This window comes from Arvicola amphibius, chromosome 10, assembly GCF_903992535.2.
Source record: "Arvicola amphibius chromosome 10, mArvAmp1.2, whole genome shotgun sequence".
Taxonomy (NCBI): Eukaryota; Metazoa; Chordata; class Mammalia; order Rodentia; family Cricetidae; genus Arvicola; species Arvicola amphibius.
The window spans coordinates 121,508,021-121,528,459 of record NC_052056.1 but is presented as its reverse complement, the minus strand read 5'-3'; the positions used below and the strand labels follow the sequence as shown (position 1 = coordinate 121,528,459).

The 20,439-nt window shown below is 43.3% G+C and overlaps 1 protein-coding gene and 1 long non-coding RNA gene across 5 annotated transcripts in view; one reads left to right on the top strand and one right to left on the bottom strand.

Moving 5' to 3' along the window:
- Positions 1-1,286: 1,286 nt before the first annotated feature.
- Positions 1,287-16,182, bottom strand: LOC119825254. Of its 2 annotated transcripts, none has more exons than XR_005287198.1 (3): positions 15,546-16,182; positions 7,330-7,403; positions 1,287-1,571 (listed from the first exon to the last, which is right to left on the bottom strand). It is a non-coding gene; the product is annotated as an uncharacterized LOC119825254 (long non-coding RNA). The 2 variants fall into 2 exon arrangements; XR_005287197.1 differs by having other exon boundaries at positions 15,575-16,125.
- The window catches only part of Dao (D-amino acid oxidase), a 16,666-nt gene continuing 12,178 nt past the window's right edge, over positions 15,952-20,439 (top strand). Inside the window, exons 1-3 of one of the 3 annotated variants that reach the window (XM_038346013.2) lie at positions 15,952-16,282; positions 16,815-16,933; positions 20,236-20,435. In XM_038346013.2, the coding sequence (XP_038201941.1) occupies positions 16,910-16,933; positions 20,236-20,435 (224 nt within the window). In that variant the 5' untranslated portion in view covers positions 15,952-16,282; positions 16,815-16,909. Of the gene's footprint in view, positions 16,283-16,814; positions 16,934-19,040; positions 19,384-20,235; positions 20,436-20,439 lie in introns of those variants that run through there. The other 2 variants (XM_038346014.2, XM_038346015.2) reach the window with 2 other exon arrangements.

Below are 20,439 nucleotides of genomic sequence, written 5' to 3'. Positions count from 1 at the left end.
TGAGTGAGAATCAGCCACAGGCTCCTGAGACTACCCAGTGTCCACGCGTCTACGTCTGCAGCGAGTATGGTTTCCTTATGATTATTTTGTGTTCTTAAAATTAAAATATTTGGGGATTCCCTAAAGAAGTCAGAGCCTAGGCTGTCTTAGAGATGGTATACTAGCTGGTCATGTCAACTTGACATGAACTAAAGTCATCTGAGCAGAGGGAACCTCAACTGAGAAAAATATGCCCCCGAAAGGTTTGACTGTACAAAAGCCTGTAGAGCATTTTCTTAATCAGTGTTAGGTGTGGAAAAGCCCAGCCCATTGTGGGTGGTGCCATCCCCGGGCTATTGGTTCTGAGTTCCATATTAAAAAAAAAAAAAGCAGGCAGAGCAAGCTATGGGGAACAAGCCAGTAAGCAGCACCCCTCCATGAACAGTGATGTGGAATAAGCTAATAAACCCTCTCCTCCCCAACTTGCTCTCGGTCATGGTGTTTCATTACAGCAACAGAAACCTTGACAAAAAGGGGTGTCTGGAATTTTCTCATGTCTCCCCAGTCCCTGCCCACGGCCAGTTCTGATGCTCCATACCACTATACCTATACCACTGCCACTGGTCCCCACACCTATTACCGTCTATGGGACTAAAATCCTTGTCCCGTTGCCCTGGTCTTGCTCCCTCATCCTACCACAGAACCCTGCTCAAGTTCAGCCCCACCCCTTCTCACTTCCTCCTTCAGCTAAAAGGTTCCTGTCCCACAGTTAGACACCACCTCCCAAGAGCCTGCCCTGCCCAAAGACACAGCCCTGCTCCACCCCCACCCCTGCCCCAGCACCAGCCGGCATTGCCATTACATCTGTATCCAGCACCCTGAACCTCTGGCCTTCAACCAGGAACATCCATAAGAAAGGTCTCAGGGAGGAAGCTGGAATTGGGCTGGAGGGCAGTGAGGGGCTACCAAATACTTAAGGACATATTCTCCCAAACCCAGTGACAGTTACTATTGTGCTTTGTTGTTATTTTCATTGGCGTGTGTGTGTGTGTGTGTGTGTGTGTGTGTGTGTGTGTGTGTGTGTGTGTGTGCATGTAGGTGCCCAGAAGAAGGCAACACATCCTCAGGAGTTGGCATTACAGGCAGTTGCCAGCTGCCCAGCTCTGGTCCTCTGCAAGAGCAGCAAGCAGTCTTAATGGCTGAGCCATCTCCCCAGCCCCGAGATCGCATTCTAGGATAGCAACATTAATATATAAATCTGCAAGGAACAAAATGGCAAAACTTAAAAACAGAGGATCAATACCAAGTTTGTGATTTTTTTTTTCACCCCAGTCTCCTCTATGCTCAGCAAGGCACTTTATTGATTTGATTCAGTTTTGAATTAAAAGTTTCAGTCTTGGGGCAAAGAAATGACTCAGTGGTTAAGAGCACTGGCAGCTCTTGCAGAAGACCCAGGTTCAGTTCCCAGCACCTACATGGCAGCACTCAAGCATCTGTAACTCCAATTCCAGGGATCTGACACCCTCTTCTGGTCTCCTCAGGCACGAAGTATTCATGTTTTATACATACAGATGCCCATGCAAACAAAACACCTATACACATAAAATAAAATGAAATAAAAAATATTTAAATATTGAATTTTTTTTTAGTGTGAACATAGGTTTATTAACGAAAAGGAGAAAGAACCCCCAGGAGTGGGAGAGACTTCAGGGAGAAATACTCTAAAACTCTAAAGGTTTGGTTTTCGTAACCTCTTCCATGGGCTCAGCACGTGGCTTGGCTGTGACATAGCACTGCTTTCCCCAGCTCGCTCCACAGCTCTGCCCGTGCAATTCCCGGGAACCCAGAGTGCACCAGACAGCAGGAGCGACTCCAGAGGCTCCCTGCATCATGCAGATTTTCTTTCTGTAGTTTTTTTTATATTAGAACTCGTTTAGTCATGTTTAACCTCAGCAAATTTCACTGAATGACCCAGTCTAGCCTTGAACTCATGAACTTACCTCCTCTTCTGCCAAAATTCTGGGATTATAGGCATGAGTCACCATGCCTAACAAGTTTCATAACTACTAAAAACAGTGCTTGGAGCTAGAGAGATAACTCAGTCTGTAACGTGCCTACCCTGCAAGCATGAGGGCCTGGAGTCTATAACATGCCTACTGTCAAGCATGAGGACCTGGGTTTGGATCCCAGCACCCACATTAAAAACTTAGTGTAGGAACATGTGTCTGTAACCCCAGACTCAGGGTTGAAGGAATAGACAATAGAATCCATGGAGTTCATTAGCCTAACAGAACTCTGTGAGAGATCCTTTCTCAGAAAACAAAGTGCCAAGGGATTGAGGAAGACCTTATGACCTCTGATCTCCACATACGTGCAGACATACCTGCACATATGTGTGCCCCAACACAATGCTACTGAGGGGTGAGCTGTCACTCACCTAGGCCTTGCATAAAGCATTGCTTGGTACATGTGTTAGAGTTTGACAACAGGTAATTACTTTATTTCTTTCTTTTGATTTTTCAAGATAGGGTTTCTCTGTGTAACAGCCCTGGCTGTCCTGGAACTAGCTCTTGTAGACCAGGCTGGCCTCGAACTCACAAAGCTCCGCCTGCCTCTGCCTCCCGAGTGCTGGGATTCAAGGTGTGCAACCACCACCGCCTGGTTAACAAATAGTAATTTCACCATTGCCACAGATCCCAGCTCCCCCCACCTCTTCCTCCAGGAAGCCTTTCGTGGCCTCTCTCTGGGTCTGGTGGCCATAGTGTGTGAGTCCTGCCCTGTGTATGTTCTGGTTCTTTGTTTTGTTTTGTGTTTTTGACACAGGGTCTCACTGTGTATCCCTGGCTGTCCTGGAACTCACTTTGTAGACCAGGATGGCTTCAAACTCACAGACATCTGCCAGCCTCTGCCTCCCTACTGCTGGGACTAAAGTCCTACACCATCAGGTCTGGCAGGAGACATTGGTTCTTGTCACACTGCTGTGAAACTCATTTCATAAATGAGGAAGGAGCTATGCTGAGTGGCTAAGCTGCTCTCTAAAGGTCACAGTACCAGGAAGGGGTGAAGCCCTGGGACTCTGTTTCAGAATTCAAACAATGACCATTCCCTCAGGACAGCTTAGGAAGGGAAAGGCATGAAAACTCTACTGATAGATATACATTTTAGTAGAAAATTGTTTGTCCATCTACAGTTAACCTCATAGAAAAGAAAGTGGGAAGTACACTTGAACGCATTGGCACAGGAGACCACTTCCTAAATATAACCCCAGTAACATAGACACTGAGAGAAACAATTAATAAATGGGACCTCCAGAAACTGAGAAGCTTCTGTAAAGCAAAGGACACAGTCAACAAGACAAAATGACAGCCTACAGAATGGGAAAAGATCTTCACTAACTCCACATCAGACAGAGGTCTGATCTCCAAAATGTACAAAGAACTCAAGAAATTGGTCATCAAAACAACAAATAATCCAATAAAAAATGGGGTACAGACCTAAACAGAGAACTCTCAACAGAGGAATCTAAAATGGCTGAAAGACACTTAAGAAAATGTTCAATATCCTTGGCCATCAGAGAAATGCAAATCAAAACAAGACTGAGATTCCATCTTATACCTGTAAGAATAATCAAGGTCGCCGGGCGGTGGTGGCGCACGCCTTTAATCCCAGCACTCGGGAGGCAGAGGCAGGCGGATCTCTGTGAGTTCGAGACCAGCCTGGTCTACAAGAGCTAGTTCCAGGACAGGCTCCAAAGCCACAGAGAAACCCTGTCTCAAAAAACCAAAAAAAAAAAAAAAAAAGAATAATCAAGGTCAAAAACACTGATGACAACTTATGCTGGAGAGAATTTAGGGTAAAGGGAACACTCCTGCATTGCTGGAGGGAGTGCATACTTGGATATCAGTATGACAATTTCTCAGAAAAATAGGAAACAGCCAACCTCAAGACCCAGCAATACCACTTTTGGGTATATATCCAAAGGATATTCAATCGTACCACAAGGATATGTGCTCATAGCAGCTTTGTTTGTCATAGCCAAAACCTGGAAACAAACTAAATGCCCCTAGACTGAAGAATGTATAAAGAAAATGTGGTACATTTACACAATGGAGTACTACACAGCAGAAAAAATAATGACATCTTGAAATTTGCAGGCAAATGGATAGATCTAGAAAACATCATATTGAGTGAGGTATCCCAGACCCAGAAAAACAAATATCATATGTACTCACTCATAAGTGGCTTTTAAACATAAAGCAAAAAAAAACAGCCTACAATTCACAATCCTAGAGAACCTAGCCAACAATGAGGACCCTAAGAGAGATAAACACGGATCTAAACTACATGAGAAGTAGAAAAAGCCAAGATCTCTTAAGTAAATTGGGAGCATGGGGACCATGGGAGAGAGTAGAAGGGGAGGGGAGAGGAAGAAGGGGGAGAGAAGAAAAATAGTTCAATAAAAACAATTTTAAAAAGAAGTTTTTAAAAAAGAAAATGGTTTGTAATTTCTCCTTTAACTATTTGCTCAGAAATGAAATTCCAAGTTAATAGAGTCCTAGAAGGCTGAATCACATCCCATAAAAATATCTCTATCCCATTCTGGAAAATGGGGGTGCTTGCCTTTAATCTCGCACTCAGAAAGCAGAGGCAGGCAGATCTTTGTGAGTTCCCGGTCAGCTTGGTCTACAGAGCAGGTTCCAGGACAGACTTCCAAGCTACACAAAGAAACCTGTCTTAGGAAAGAAAAATGTCCATATTCCAGTCCCCAGAACATGTCATCATTTGGAGTCAGCACACAGTGTGTTCAGTGTTGAACAAGTGTAGGTGTGTCATCTCACAGAGAAAACGGTTGCTGCCAAGGAAGTGGCGATAGGGGGTTTGGAGGGGGTTTGAGAGGGCAGCCCCGCAGCTCATTCTATGATGTTCCCTAAATCTGTGAGGATGGGGGTTGGAAGGGAAGTTTATAGAATAGTCTCCTTTAGGACTGAACACTCAGTATTCTCTTAGTAATAATCTCTTATTCTCAGCACTTTGGCCAGTTAGGAGTCTCTACATTAAATGTTGGGAAATCACTAATCTATGGATATAAGCATAAATATTTGGAAGGTAGTTTGTCAGTAGTAGGTTCCTCCCTATGACATGCTGAGCCTTGGGCTTTGGACCAGGTTTACAGAACAAAGTCTGTAACAGGCTCAAATCCAATTCAAAAATAGTTGGTTACCTCCAAAACCCCTATACCACTATCGCACAGTGAACACATGTCACCTAACAGATCAGTATTGTAGGGTGCAAAATCTTTGCTGTCTTTTCTTGGCCCGTGACCTACATAGCACCTTCCAGTTCTATGAGAACTATCCACCTGGGAGGGAGTTTTTAGGTAAATTTCAATCTGATTGTTCTGTGTCCTATAGTCAGAGTGTGTTGTATCTTTGCAATTGATTTTACCATCTGGTTCTGGTGGGGTAGCCAAGAGCAATGTTAGCCTGTGTAGATTTGGAAGCTGTAGCACAAATAATAAAAATACAGAGACAGATATTGGGATTCAACCCGAAACCCAGAAAAGCAAAGCAGCCAAGTCACTAGAGAAATTTTACCTCTGCCAAGGCTGGGTGACCACAGTCTATGTAGACTAAACAGACAGAGCCTCTATCTCCTCCCATTTTATATTCCCTCTAGTGCTGGGATTAAAGGTGTATGACTCCCTTGTACTGGGATTAAAGGTATAAATAATCACCACCTGGATTTTTTTCTGAATTGATCTTGTGTAGCCCAGGGTGACCTTGAACTCACAGAGATCCACTTGCCTGTCTCCCAAATCCTGAGATTAAAGGTGTGTGCCATCACTGCCTGACCTCTAGTGGCTTAGCTTTGCTCTTATGATCTTTAGGCAAACTTTAGTTATTAAAACATAAATAAAATATTATTATATTTCCTTTTTTGTCTAAAATAAAACAGAAGGCTATAACTAATATAAGAAAGTACAATAACTATATATAATATATAGGCAATAAATACATCAACAATGACTAGTCTATTTGCATTTGACAAATTCAGAGAAAATACTCCATATCTATCCTATCTTGGTGAGTCCAAAGCCTTATACCTAATTTAATTTCTATCATAACTTCCTTTCTGTGTCTGGTAAACAAGAAAAACTATAACTATCTAGTCTTCAACTCCCTCAGAGATCCAAGAAGGAAATAATATTAACTGAGTAAGCAGGAAGTGTGAGAAAGCAACTTCCAAAAAAATGTGAGAAAGGACAGGATCAGTTGACTGACTGAACAGTAACCCGAAGTTCCTCTGCAATGTTGGGGAATCCATCTTCAAACTACAAGCCTAGCATATCCAACAGAATTTTCTGTGAAGCAGGACAATCTGAAGGGCTGTTCCTTCTTGTGTTGACAATGTTTGGCAGTCACTTTCTTTATTTTTAAATTTATTTATTATGTATACAATATTCTGCCTGTGTGCATGTCTGCAGGCCAGAAGAGGGCACCAGACCTCATTACAGATGGTTGTGAGCCACCATGTGGTTGCTGGGAATTGAACTCAGGACCTTTGGAAGAGCAGGCAGTGCTCTTAACCGCTGAGCCATCTCTCCAGCCCCCGTCATCAGTCACTTTCTTTTGTGTCATGCTTGTCCCATTAGGACAGCATTCAAGTCAAGGGCATTTTCATGCCCAGTAGCTTACTTTTCTCACCAAGAAAGCAAACTCCATGTGGAGTTTCTTTTATGCCCATTGTCTTCTCTCAAGTAGATTAGTGCTGCCAGGAGTAGACGTATCTCATTGTCAAAAAAAAATAGAAGAACCTAGGTTTAACATCTTAAATGGCATATTCTGTAGATCTCTCAAATATTTGAAGAGACCTGTCTATCTAAAATATCTTTGTTTGACCTTGAAAACATGTGACTACAAGTTTGATTATAGTAGGTGATTAGTTATATTATCCTAAACAGTTGGTAATAATAATTTTCAAGGACTAGAAATCTGTATTATATTGTTAAATGAGTCATATAGGTACAATACCTTGAACAAGAGTTGAAATGCATCTACAGTATATTCTAACAAAATTAATCTTAATTTACAAAATTTTTATGCAATATACAAAAGTTCAATCCAGTGTAAAATGTTTAAAACTCGTAGTTGTTTTTTAAAAGTAGATTTAATAATCTACCTTTTTATCTTATTATATTTATATTCCCCTTTTTCTTTTCAAAACAAGAACCTTGAATCTAATTTCCTTTGTTTAGCTTTTTTCCTGACCATTAACAATAACAACTTGTAACCTATCCCCCTAAACAATGACAAATATTCATAACCTATTGAACAACCAAAAACCACCCACCTCTTGGGAATGTGAGTGTTGTATTTTTAAATTTACTTTCTGCTGCATGGGGGTGATAGTATCTTTAGGGGATCCTGAAAAGAAAAATTTGGGTTGTCAAGTCCTGAGAAAGGAAGCTGTATCATTTTTTTGTTCAGTCTCTGTGTAATGGCAAAATGCAGGACTTGTCTCAAGTCCTGGTTAGAATAATTTGTCAAGCTGGACCATCTCAGCTAACCACCTCAAAATTATTTTGAGCAGTTTGTAGTCAAAGCCAATCCTTAGGTGGTGTTTTTCAGCCTAGTGGTATTATCACGGTCCAGGAGATATCATCCTTGTGGGGCCCCATTCTCCTTTTGAAGACTTCAAAGTTTGCTGTTAGGTATGTTTATGGTTCACTGCAGAAAACAGATAGAGACTCAAACCCAAAATCATGTACATGAAGGTAGATGAAATCTTTCTCTATAATTAGTTAGTACTCTACATGACCATTAATATCATGACAAAAAGTTTAATATATGCATATGTATTATTCTAACAAATCTTATGCTTTAAAAAAGTTGTCAAAAGGCCAACATAAAACCAAAGAATTATGAGATTAGTAGTGGTACAATAGTCCTCAAATTTTTGTTTTTCTTTTGTCCCGTATCAAATGGCTCTTCTGACATGAGACAGAGATTTTTTTTTTTCGAGACAGGGTTTCCCTGTAGTTTCTAGAGCCTGTCCTGGAACTAGCTCTTGTAGACCAGGCTGGCCTCGAACTCAGAGATCCGCCTGCCTCTGCCTCCCATGTGCTGGGATTAAAGGCGTGCGCCACCACCGCCCGGCGAGACAGAGATTTTGAATTTCACTTTAATAAATATGCTTGGGGTTTAGAGAAGGAGAGAGCCCCACTCCAACTCCAAATCCAACTTTAATCTTTAATTGGATGGGGACCACAAAAAATACCATTTGTATTATATGTCTGTAGAGAATAACAGAAAACAAACATTTGGGAAGGTTGATGAAATTTTATCCTGTTGGAAATGTGATATACCAATAAGCCAATTTACTCTTTTTCTTGAGACTTTTTTTTTTCTGGATGATTTGTCCCTTTTCTTCAGATGTCTCATTTGTCTGGTGGTTTTTAGAGTCCTTAGCTGGATACCTTTATTCTCCTGAAATAACAGAAACAAAACTCTTCCATAATTTTAGGGAGATTCTCTTTTGGCAAGTTATATCAGATCAAATGAAAAGCATTTGTTAGTTTTATAGGTTAGTTCAGATTAAAGATCATGATGTTGATGAATTATCATCTCTTCTAATTAAGAGGTGTCTCTATTTTAAATAAAATCTTTATCATGACTGAGCTCCCAAGGTCCTGATGAGGAGCAGAAGGAGGGAGAACATGAGAAATAAAGTCAGGACCATGAGGGGTGCGTTCACCCATGGAGACGGTGGGACAGAACTAACGGGAGATCACCAACCCCAGTTGGAATGGGACTGATGGAACATGCGACCAAACTGGAGTCTCTGAATGTGGCTGATGGTGGAGGCTGACTGAGAAGCCAAGGACAATGGCGCTGGGCTTTGATTCTTCTGCATGGACGTGCTCTGTGGGAGCCTTCTCAGCTTGGTTGATCACCTTCCTGGACCTGGGGGGAGTTGGGAGGACCTTGGTCTTAACATAGAGTAGGGAACCCTGATGGCTCCTTGGCCTGGAGAGGGAGGGAGGGAGATATGGGTGGATGGAAGGGGGAGGAGGAGGGGAGGAGATGGAAAATTTTAAATATAAAAAAATAAACCATGAAAAAAAATCTTTATCATGTTTGAGGGTTTCCATAGATTTTCTTCTGTGGAAACAAAAGCAAAACCCATTTACCAATGTAAGTCATGTCCTGGTTTCCATTCTGAGGTCAGTACATCTTTAAAGTATATTGGCTGATTTAATTCTGTATTTTTTCTACTATCCAATGTCTCTCCACAGCTGTTGTTCCTTTCTCATTAGCAGTTAGAAAATTCAAAGTTAATAAAGCATTATTCAATCTATCTGAGGGCAATTATCATCCCTTTCTGCTTATTTAACATATCTGTTAAAGTTCGATTTCATCTTTCTATAACTGTCTGCCCTGTAGGATTGTGTGGTATACCTGTAAAATGTTTTATATTGTAATAAGCAAAAAAATCTGTTTCATTTTCTTAGAGACATATGATGGAACATTGTCTTTATTTGTGCAGGTATACCCATGATGGCAATAACTTCTAGCAAATGTGTAATAACTGAATCAGCCTTTTCTGAACTCAAAGCAGTTGCCAGTTGAAAACCTGAATAGGTATCAATGGTGTGGTGTACATATTTTAGTTTTCCAAATTCTACAAAATGGAACACATCCATTTGCCAGATTTCACTCTTTTGAGTACCTTTTGGGTTACTTCCTGCCTGTGGTGATGTTTAGTTGTATAAAGAACATGTAGGACATCTCCTTATAATCTTCTTGACTTGTTACCATGTAAAGGAAAAGTCCTTTTTTAAACTTTTGCTATTGATGTGATGTTTTTATGAAATTCTGAGACCTTCAGCACATTTCCAATCAATAATTAATCAATTTCTGTGTTACCTTGTGCTAGACGACCTGGCAGACCCATATGGGATCAGTGTGTGTTATGTATATGGGATGATGACTATATTCATGATTATATCTTGTACCTGAATAAATAGTGAAATCAATTGTCTATCATTTGGTATAAATTCAGTGGTTTCAATATGAAAAATGGCCTTTCCTGCATATTGTGAATTGATAACTATGTTGAGAGGTTCTTTAAATTCCCTTAGTACCATGAAATTAACATATAATTCTGATTTTTGGAGAGAATCATAAGAGCTTTGTTCCACTTTACTTGAATTTTCTGATTTGCAACCTGCCTTTGCTGATTTGTTTTCATCAGGATAGAATGCAGGGGCTCCAGTTATTGGTGTGTACATAATAATTGTGCTTACAATGTGAGAAATGATACAATTATTTCTCCTTATAAGTCAAATTCTCTCGCTTTTGGGAAAGTTGTTGTTAATCTCCCCCCCAAAAAAATTACTACAAGCTCTTTGCCAGGGTTTCATTTCTTCCCATAATTTTTCAGTTTCATCAGTATTAAAAGGTACCATAATTTTTGCTGGGTCTATTCCTGGTAATTGACAAAGTCTCAATTTTCTTTTTAGAATTAACTCAGGGATCTTTTCCACCTAAGTTTTAAATTTTTTTTTACTCAGTTTAAGTGATAAATAGATCCATTCTAACATAATATCTTCCCTCTGTGTTAAAGTTCCTATAGGGAATGTTTGGAGGGTAATATGACCAGAATGCAGCTAAGATTCGGTTCCACATGATCCACATGTGCCTTCTGTAATTTATCTTCAATCAAAGTCAATTCTCTCTCAGCTTTGGCTGATAATTCCTTGGGACTATTTAAGCACTTGTCCCATCTAAGGTTTTGTTTAAGTCAATCAGTCCATCAGGTTTTTATCACAATAGTGGACTATAGCTGAGAAAATGTTTCCTAGCAATCTTTGGAAATCATTAAGAGTCTGCAATCGGTCTCTCCTAATTTGCACCTTTGGGGTCTAATTTTTTGTAAACCTATTTTATAGCCTAAATAATTAATAGAGTCTCCTCTTTGCATTTTTTCAGGAGCAATTTGTAATCCCCAACAAGGCAAAAATCTTCTTTACTTCTTCAAACATTCTTTCTAAAGTATCTACATTTGAATCAGATAGTAAAATTTTGTCCCTGTAATGGTAAACTGTAGATTCATGGAATTGCTTATGTATCATTTTCACTAATGACCTACAAAATATTGACACAGGGTGAGGCTATGTAACATTCCCTGTGGGAAAATCTTCCATTGATATCTTTTAGCAGACTGAGAATTATTATATGTGGGCACTGTGAAGGCAAATTTTTTCTGTTTTTTTTTCTTGTAAAGGTATAGTGAAGAAACAATTTTTTAAATCAATATCCACAGCAGTATGGTTTCCTGTAATAAGCATTAGGTTCCTTAACTGCTCTGGAAAGGAGTTTCCTCTATGATGGCAATAGACAATTGAGCCAGTTTTGACTCAGAGGCCTGCAAGAAGCCCCTCAAGGAGTTTCCCAACAGCAAAGGAGTACCATGAATATTCCTTGACCTACATTCATTAGTTCAATGCCTGCCTTTGCCACACTTTCCACATAATTCTGAATGGATTATTCTCAGAAAAAAACATTGTTTCTAGTAACACCCTGCCTCCAATCCCTTTTAAAATGACTTTGTTTGCCACAATTATACATTTTGATTTTTCCTCAAACCTCTGGAAATCATCTCTCCTATCCATACATCATCATGTTTATGAGAGTCTATATTAATTGTATCTCGGATCCATTCCTTAAAAGGTTCTAACCTTGCCTTTAATGGCCTAATTATTCTTTTGCATAGCAAATGGGCATTTTCAAAAGCCAATGATTCAATTATTATCTGTCTGGTTTCTGAATTTGGTATCATCCCATTTACTGCTGAAGTCAATCTTATAAAGAAATCCATAAAGGCTTCCACTGAGGCCTGTATGACTTTAGTAAATGACTCAATTTTCTTTCCTATTTCTTCAATTCTGTCCCAAGCATTCCAAGCTGCTGTGCAGCGTAAACCTAAGGTGTGGTCATCACGTACAGCCTGCCTTTCTATAGTAGCATAGTCTCCTTCTCCAAGAATTTGATCTTGGGTGATTTACCTACCTCTCGCTTAATTCTATTGTTCAATAACATTAGCCTCTTCTCTGAACCAGGTACTCCATGGTAATTGTGGACCAGGCTCTAAAACAGCTTCAACCAAATCAATCCAGTCTTTAGTAGGGATAATTCTATTACAAACTGACAGTTTAACATTTGCTTCACAAAGGGTGAATGCATGCCATGAGACTACTGCTTCTTTGAATCTCTTTAAATCTAACAATAGCATAGGAGTCCAGTTAGTTTAACAGAGCCTCTGCCATATGCCTATCCCTGTAATATATTAAGGTTGGTTGTCTGAAAACCTTAGGCAGTTCCCCTCTATTATAATGCAATGCTGAAATTGGCTCTTCATTAAACTCTTCTGTCTGGGTTTAAATCCCTCTATGATCTGTTTTACTAAATTTTCTAATGCTTGTATCTTAGCACTCAGATTAATCAACTTTTCTAGTGAGAAGACAAAAATGATAATGCTGATAATATTTACAATTGGCATTACATAAATCTCATCTAAATTAGATATCCTCTCATTTAATCATTCCATTCTCAAACTGTCTAGTATATGATCATACAGAAACCCAAATCCCTCCATTATAATGGTTTTTTTTCCTTTTTTAATGTGGGAAAAACTTTCTCTTTTAACTAATTCCTCCTTTTAAGAATTCTTAATTTTCTTAATAAATCTACCAACGATGTTGATGAAGATATAAGACTGATGGCTGCTGCATAGAACAGGAAAAGCCTGATGGGATTTCAAGGCAGCTACCTAGTTTGGAAACATCCCAAGAAGGGGCTTCAGAGAGAGAGAAAAAAAAGAAAGAAGAAAAAGAGAAAGACTAGCCGGGTGGGGCTGGAGTCCCACATGCAGCCCCAACCTGTGTTGGTGGCTAAAAAGCCTCAGGCAAATGACTTTTTCATGAATTCATACCCCAAACATTGGTTGTCAAATGTAGCGTGAATAATAAAAATACAGGGACAGATAGTGGGGTTCAACCCAAAAACCAGAAAAGCAAAGCATCTAAGCCACCTATACCAAGACTAGGCAACCACAGGCTATGTAGACCAAACAGACAGAGCCTCTCTCTCCTCCCATTTTATATTCCCTCTAGTGCTGGGATTAAAGATGTGAGATACCACCATCTGGATTTGTTTCTGCATTGATCTTACTTAGCGCAAGGTGACCTTGAACTCACAGAGAGCCAACTGCCTCTTCCAAATCCTGAGATTAAAGGTGTGTACCACCACTGCCTGACCTCTAGTGGTTTAGCTTTGCTCTTATCTTTAGGCAAGCTTTATTTATTTAAACATAAATAATATATCACTATAAGAAACCTCTGAAACCTCTTTGACCAAAAACTCACTGGGATCTTCATATAATAACCCGTGTCTTCTGAGGGAAGCATTACCCATCCATGCAGGGTCCCTGTGCTCAAAGCCTGTCTATTAAAAAAACAATAATAATAAGTTTTAAGAAAATCTATATAATCTACGACATCGCACATAGAAGGACATTTCAGGGTGAATTTCTACATAAGGAATTATAGAATTTATAAAGAAAATAAGGCATATCAAACAAAATTATTTTGAGAACGGGTCTTTCTATGGAGTCCCCAATGAACAATCTTCCTTGTCTTAGTTTTCTAAGTGTTACGTTATAGGTCTAAGCTACTATGCCACCTTAAGTAGACTTAAGTAAGAACATATAGCTATAAATATAGTTGTGAGGGTAGCACGTGCCTGTAATCTAGCATCTCAAGGCTGAGGTAGGAGGGTCAGGAGTTCAAGGCTAGTCTCAGCTACATAGCGAGTTCAAGACCAGCTTGGGCTGCGTAATGATATTTTCTCTCAAAACTAAAAGCAAACAGAACTTAAGTCTTTGAGTTAAGTCACATTTACAACAAGAGATAACATCTATAAATACAGAAAGAGTGCCCTCAAGTCAACAAGAAAAATAGTTGACATGCCTCATTGTAAAAATGAAGGACAAAGAGGAGGCATATAATTGCAAAGGCCAACACATGAAACTGTATGCAGGACGAGAGTGGTGCCCAAGAGGACAGTGTAAAATCCAAGGAGGCTCCAACCGTCTGGGTGGGACAAGAGCAGGTGGATTCTGAGGTGAATACCCCTCTACATTTGTAAATAGACAGAGTTCTCCTGAAGGGCAGAGTGGACCATATTTCACATGTACAAACTCTTCAGCATGGTGGCTGCATTTTCAGGAGTTGATCCTAGAGCAGTAATTAAACAAAGATGCCAGAAAAGACATCCAGGACAACTCTCCAGATTCAGGAAATAAGAAAGGAAGCCAGGCACTGTGGTTCACACCTGCAGTTCCAGCCCTCGGGAGGCTGAGGCAGGAGCATGGAGGGTTCCAGGCCTATCTGGACTAATTAGTAAGAGCTTGTCTCAAAACAAAAGACAAACTAAACAAATAAAACACAGATGTCCATGTGTTAGCATGGTTGCCTAGCATGCAGGAAGCCCTGGGTTTGATCCCCAGCACTACCAACCAGCATAGACCAGCATACCTGTAATGCTGGCACATGCTGGCACTTGGGGGGCAGAGGCAGGACGGCCGGCTCTTTAGGGTCATCCTCGGACCAGCAGCAAGCTAAAGGTCAATCTGGATGACGTGACCCTGACAAGACTCCAGGCAAAGGGCTTGTTTTCTGAACTTGTCTCCTCCTTCTCACCCTGGCTTGTGACTTGAGAATTCTCTCGGGTTCTGCCCTGGCCTGGGTGTGTTAGAGGATGACAAGAGAATCGTGTTGTTCATCAACCAGGAGTGGATAGAAAGATCCTCCTACTCCTGTAACTCTGGCCAAATAAACAAAAATTGCTTCCATAGCTCTGGGGCCTCTCATTTCAATGATTATCAGTTTAAGTCTCTTATGGGATACCTGGGGAGATAATTTCTCACCCAAAGAATGGGGGGGACAGAGAGAGAGAGAGAGAGAGAGAGAGAGAGAGAGAGAGAGAGAGAGAGAGAGAGAGAGAGAGAGAGAAGGAGGGAGAGTGAACTGTAATTTGTCTAATTTTTCTGTTTCTAGTTTGGGGCTAAGGGCATTCTCATACAAGCTTTTTGATTGGGTGCATCTTAATCTCCAGTATGCATATGCAATAGAGTCCGGGCAGTGCTGGGTCTTCTGCAGACACATACTTGACTTTCATGGGTACTGGACCCAGCTCTGATATGCGAGTAGTGAAGAACAGCACATACCTTAAAGGGCTGGACCAGCTGAAGTGCTCAGAACTGGTCCCATCAGATCAGTCAAACGTAGAGCACTGTAGGATGGGAATAGGAAATGACCACAACACAGCTCACTCCTGTAAACCTCCAAGTGCAGGGTGGTGAATCAGAGTCCCGAGGAACTTTGTTGGGGTAGCAAGGTATGAGAGACATTCTAAGATCGAGATAGGACGCTAAGTGAAAAGAGGACTTTGCTGTGTCTTCTCATGAAAGACCAGGCTGTGGCTATACAGAGGCAGGGTGCCTACCTAGCATTCATGTGGCCCTGGGATCCCACCTGTGTTATTCCTGCTTCCTTCTCAGTGGATGTTGCTCAAGTCGAGGCTGGGTGTAGAGGCTGGACCATCACAGTTCCCCTCCCCTATTGGGGCCAGATGAGTTTTGTTCTCCCTTTCCAGGCTGGAGGTCTAGCCTTGGCAGAAGAAGGACTGGAGCCCTGCTGCTTTCGTCTCTGGGACATCCTCGCTGCCCAGACAGGCGCCCCTTCTCGGTCTCATCTGTCCTGTGTCCCAGAACAGCAGTGAGCTAGCTGACTGGCCTGGAAGTTCCTGCCTTCTTCTGATCGGTCCCACAATTGCCCAGGGACCGATCCTCCCCTCTGCTGAGTGGCAGCAAGAGGGAGGGAAGAGGCTCATCTCCAGCTGGCCAGGGAGATAGGTCTTCTTGTGCCCATGAACCCCTCCTCCCCACGGGCCTGTCCACAGGGGCTTGGGATCAGCCAGAAAAGTCAGGCAGCTCACTAGAGCCAGGGGACATGAGGTTCCTTTGCCAGACTAAGTTCTGTCCCTGGGAGCTGCACGGTGCCTAGCCCCACCCCTTGCTCTGTGCCCCCCCCCCTCTACTGCCGGAGACTTTGACCTTGCGTTCCAGTCCTAGCTGGTGGGCTGAAGGCTGAAGTCAACACGCCCCAGAATCTGGAACATTCCTGCCAGAAACGGGAACCTGCAACCACACACCTTTTTCCTCCAGACACCTGGACTGAGCGGTAAGTGGCAGATGAATGCGTGAGCTGGGGCAGGGGACAGAGCAACAAGGCGACTTCCCCAGGCCAACAGCTGTGCGCTTGAGATTGGTAACAAAAAATAAAAGACAGTCAAGAAAACATCCTTCAGAGAGATGGCACCGTGCCCCATGGAGCCAGATGGGAACGGCAGGTTAAGAACGCTACCTCTCTGAGCCTCAGTTTCCCTTGCTCCGGAACACAGAATCTTTTGCTTTCCTGTTTGTTTTCTGAGGCAGGGTTTCTCTGTGTAGCCCCGGCCGTCCTGGAACTCACTCTGTAGACCAGGCTGGCCTTGAACTCAGAGATCCGCCTACCTCTGCCTCCCTAGTCCTGGGATTAAAGACATACACCACCATGCCCAACTCAGAACACAGAGTCTTTGATCAAAGTTCTTTATTATATTATTGATTAATTGATTTGGTATGGGAGGACTCACACTTGCCACATTCTACATGGGGAGGCCAAAGGAAAACTTCTGGGACTAACTTCTCTCTTTCCACCACGTGGGTCTCAGTGAAACACAGGCTGTCAAGTGTGGTGACAGGGACCTTCACCAGCCAAGCCGTCTTACAGGGTGAATTTGAGAATTAGAAGGCAGATGGATATAAAATGCCTGATGCTGACCCGTGCCTAGTAAGTGATAAAAAGGGTCTTTATCATTATACTGGGGAGGGGCTTGGTCCTCAGTCTCTTATAACTTGTCCCAATTTAAAGGTGAACTGGAAATAGCACCTGTACAAGATATAGTCACTTGGTGTAGCCTGGCTGGGCTGGCCTTTTGGTTTTACAAGTCCTTCATGCTCTGTTAAGAGCACGTGACAAAGACACACGATGCTTCCTCCTATTGCTTTCTAGGGGGCAAAGGTTATAATCAGAGACACAGAAAGAAAAGTCGGGGCCAGCTGATCTCTGTCTCCGCTTAAATATTTCTAGAGTGAGCGAGATTCACTCAGGCAGAACTAGATGAGATCTGAGTGTGTCCCACACAGGCGGTAGGTGTGGCATTAGCTGGTCCTCCTCTCCTTCAGCTTCTGTCCCCGGTTCAGGATGACAATAAAGGACATTTCCCCTAGAGCAGTTGACTATAGGATGAAGGTGTTGGGCTGTCGGCATTGCGTCTTGTGCCTTTACTGATGGTGGGGTCCAAATAGGCTCTCCTGTGCCATGTTTATGTTGACCTTATTGTCTCTCTCGGTCTCTCTCTTTCTGATCAATGTAATACTCCACTGAGTTGTCTTTGAGGATACACCTTCCGAGCACCTGTGTTATAGCAACTGGACATAAAACAGGAGCATCTTATCACTAGTGTAAAAATGGCAGCAACCGCGAGGAAACGGTTGACTTAATCCCGGAGCTAAACACTTGCAGGCCCACTCATGACCGCATGCATGGATGATCTTACCTGGGGCTGGTTCACGGCTTCAGCAGCCTGGCTCCTGCTTCTAATCAGGGCTGCACGCCTTCACATTGCACTCCACGAAGAGCTAGCTACCTGTGTCCCGTCAGATGTGATCATTGATAGCACATGCTCTCCTTTTCTGGGCAGGCTGGGAGCTGCTCTCCCTTACCCAGTCGGGTCCAGTGACTTGGTCAGGCTCACACAATCAGTGCCTGTCGGAGCGAGGCTGAGCTGAGCATGTCTGCCCTGCTAATCCATCACACTATAAGTTTCTGTGTACCACGTGCTGTGTGCTGTGTACTGAGTACTGAGTACTGGGTACTGGGTACTGTTCTGTGTATTGAGTACTGTGTGCTGAGTACTGAGTATTGAGTACTGGGTACTGTGTACTCAGTACTGTGTACTGCATGCTGTGAACTGTGTACTGCGTGCTGTGTATTGTGTGCTATGTACTGTGTGCTGTGTGCTGTGTACTGAGTATTGAGGAGTACTGGGTACTTTGTGCTGTGTACTGCGTGCTGTGTATTATGTATTGTGTACTGTGTATAGTGTACTGTGTACTTCGTGCTGTGTACTCAGTACTGTGTTCTGCATGCTGTATACTGTGAACTGTGTACTGTGAGCTATGTATTGAGTGCTGTGTACTGAGTACTGCATGCTATGTACTGAGTACTGTGTACTGTATTAGCATACTGAGTACTGTGTGCTGTGTGCTGTGTACTGAGTACTGTATGCTATGTACTGAGTACTGTGTACTGTATGCTATGTACTGAGTACTGTGTACTTGTGTGCTGTGTGCTGAGTATCGAGTACTGTGCTGTATATTGAGTACTGACTGTTGTATACTAAGAACTGTGTACCAAGTACTGTGTGCTTTGTACTGGGTGCTGGGTACTGAAGGCCTATTAGGCACCATAACAGGAACCACTGCAGAGCCTGGCACTGAATCTTCAAGACAGATGATGAGATTGGAGTTATTTCTGTTTTACTAATGAAGTGGTCTTGTCTTGGGGGTAAGGGTGCAGAGGGTGGATAGGGGGCTCTGTTTCCTAAACCCCAACACCCAAGTGCAGACTTCAAGCTGCCACCCTCTGTTTGTGGACTCAGTCCCCAGTTTGGCATCAGAAACACCAGCAGAGTCCAGCCTTCATGGCCTGCAGCCATTCCCCTTTGCAAAACTAGGCCATATTGAGAATGTTCCGCTGTTCAGGGCCCCAGGCTGGCGTTGCCAAGAGCCGGGGTCTGTGGGAGGCCAGCTGAGTGCAGAGGAGGAGAAGTTGCGCTTGGCCCTTCCGGACACACACAATCCCTTTGTTCCGCTTCACAGGAGTTGGCTGAAAGGCCCAAGGTCAAAAGCTACTAGGCCTGAACATCCGAAGGTGCCGCCAACTCAGCACCCCAAGGCAGGCCTAGTCCTCTGCCAGAAGAGGCGGTCCTGAGGGCAAACCCTGCATGGGGATGCTCAAAGCCGAGTCGGCTACCAGCAGCCCCGCCGGCTACGGGCAGCCCCGCACACAGTGCAGCAAATGTGTGCTGCATTTGCTTGAATTCCAGTTAAATTCCAACACCACCACTTGGTGGCAGTGTGTGTGAGACACTCCACCCTCCGAGCCTCAGTTTCCTTATCTGTAGAGTGGGACTAAAAGCAGCAGCCCTGACCTCAGAAGGACACAGGAGGCTTTAGGTATGAGAATGAGTGAAGCAGTAGTTCGGGGCACGCGGTAAGTGTTCCCTGAGGGTGGGAGCCCCTCCTCCACGCTGGAGCTGCTTTGCCTTTATTGTGTCCCCCCAGACCCCATCCTTCCACCTCTCCACTCCACTACCCTTCCACCCCCCACCCTCCCACCCTCCTCACCCCCCACCCCATCCCACCCCCCCACTTCACACACACACACACACACACACACACACACACACACACACACACCTGGCCCCCAGGTGTGTCTTACTAAGTTGCAACTTAGTAGCTTGCCCAGGGTTGACAGGTAGCGGGGCTGAGCTCTTCGGTTTGAAGCTGGTACTCCTGACCACAGGACTAGTCTGGGACCACCCTTGGTGTGGTGCCCAGGGAGCCACAGCAATTATCAGCCGAGTGACTTCAGGCAAGCGGTTTGCCTCTGCACAGCTCAGGGTTTCTACTTGAAAACGGAACCTTGAGGATGGAAAGATGACCAAGAGTTAAGAGCGCACACTGCTCTTCCAGAGGCCTCAAGTTCAGGCCAGGGGCCTCACAACCCCCTGGAAGCCCAGCTCCAGGAGATCTGATACCCTCTTCTTACCTCCCCTTGGTGCCTTGCACTCAGGTTACACATGCATACATGTGCACATACATGCACATATAGATACATAAAAATAAAATAAAACTTTTTTTAAAAATTGGGAGACTACCTCTTACATTCTAGAATCTTGAACTCATGGTCATCACCAATGGAAGGGACTGGGCAGCATGCTTGGTGCTTTCCAGGCTGTCAGGAGTCCACCCTGATGGTGGTGATGACAATGACCCTCAACCCACTCCCACTCTCTCTTCTTGCAGGCTGGTGTGATGCGTGTGGTCGTGATCGGAGCGGGAGTCATTGGACTGTCCACGGCCCTCTGCATCCACGAGCGTTTCCACCCAGCGCAGCCACTGCACATGACGGTATATGCAGACCGCTTCACCCCGCTTACCACCAGCGACGTGGCTGCCGGCTTATGGCAGCCCTATCTCTCGGACTCCAGCAACCCACAGGAAGCGTGA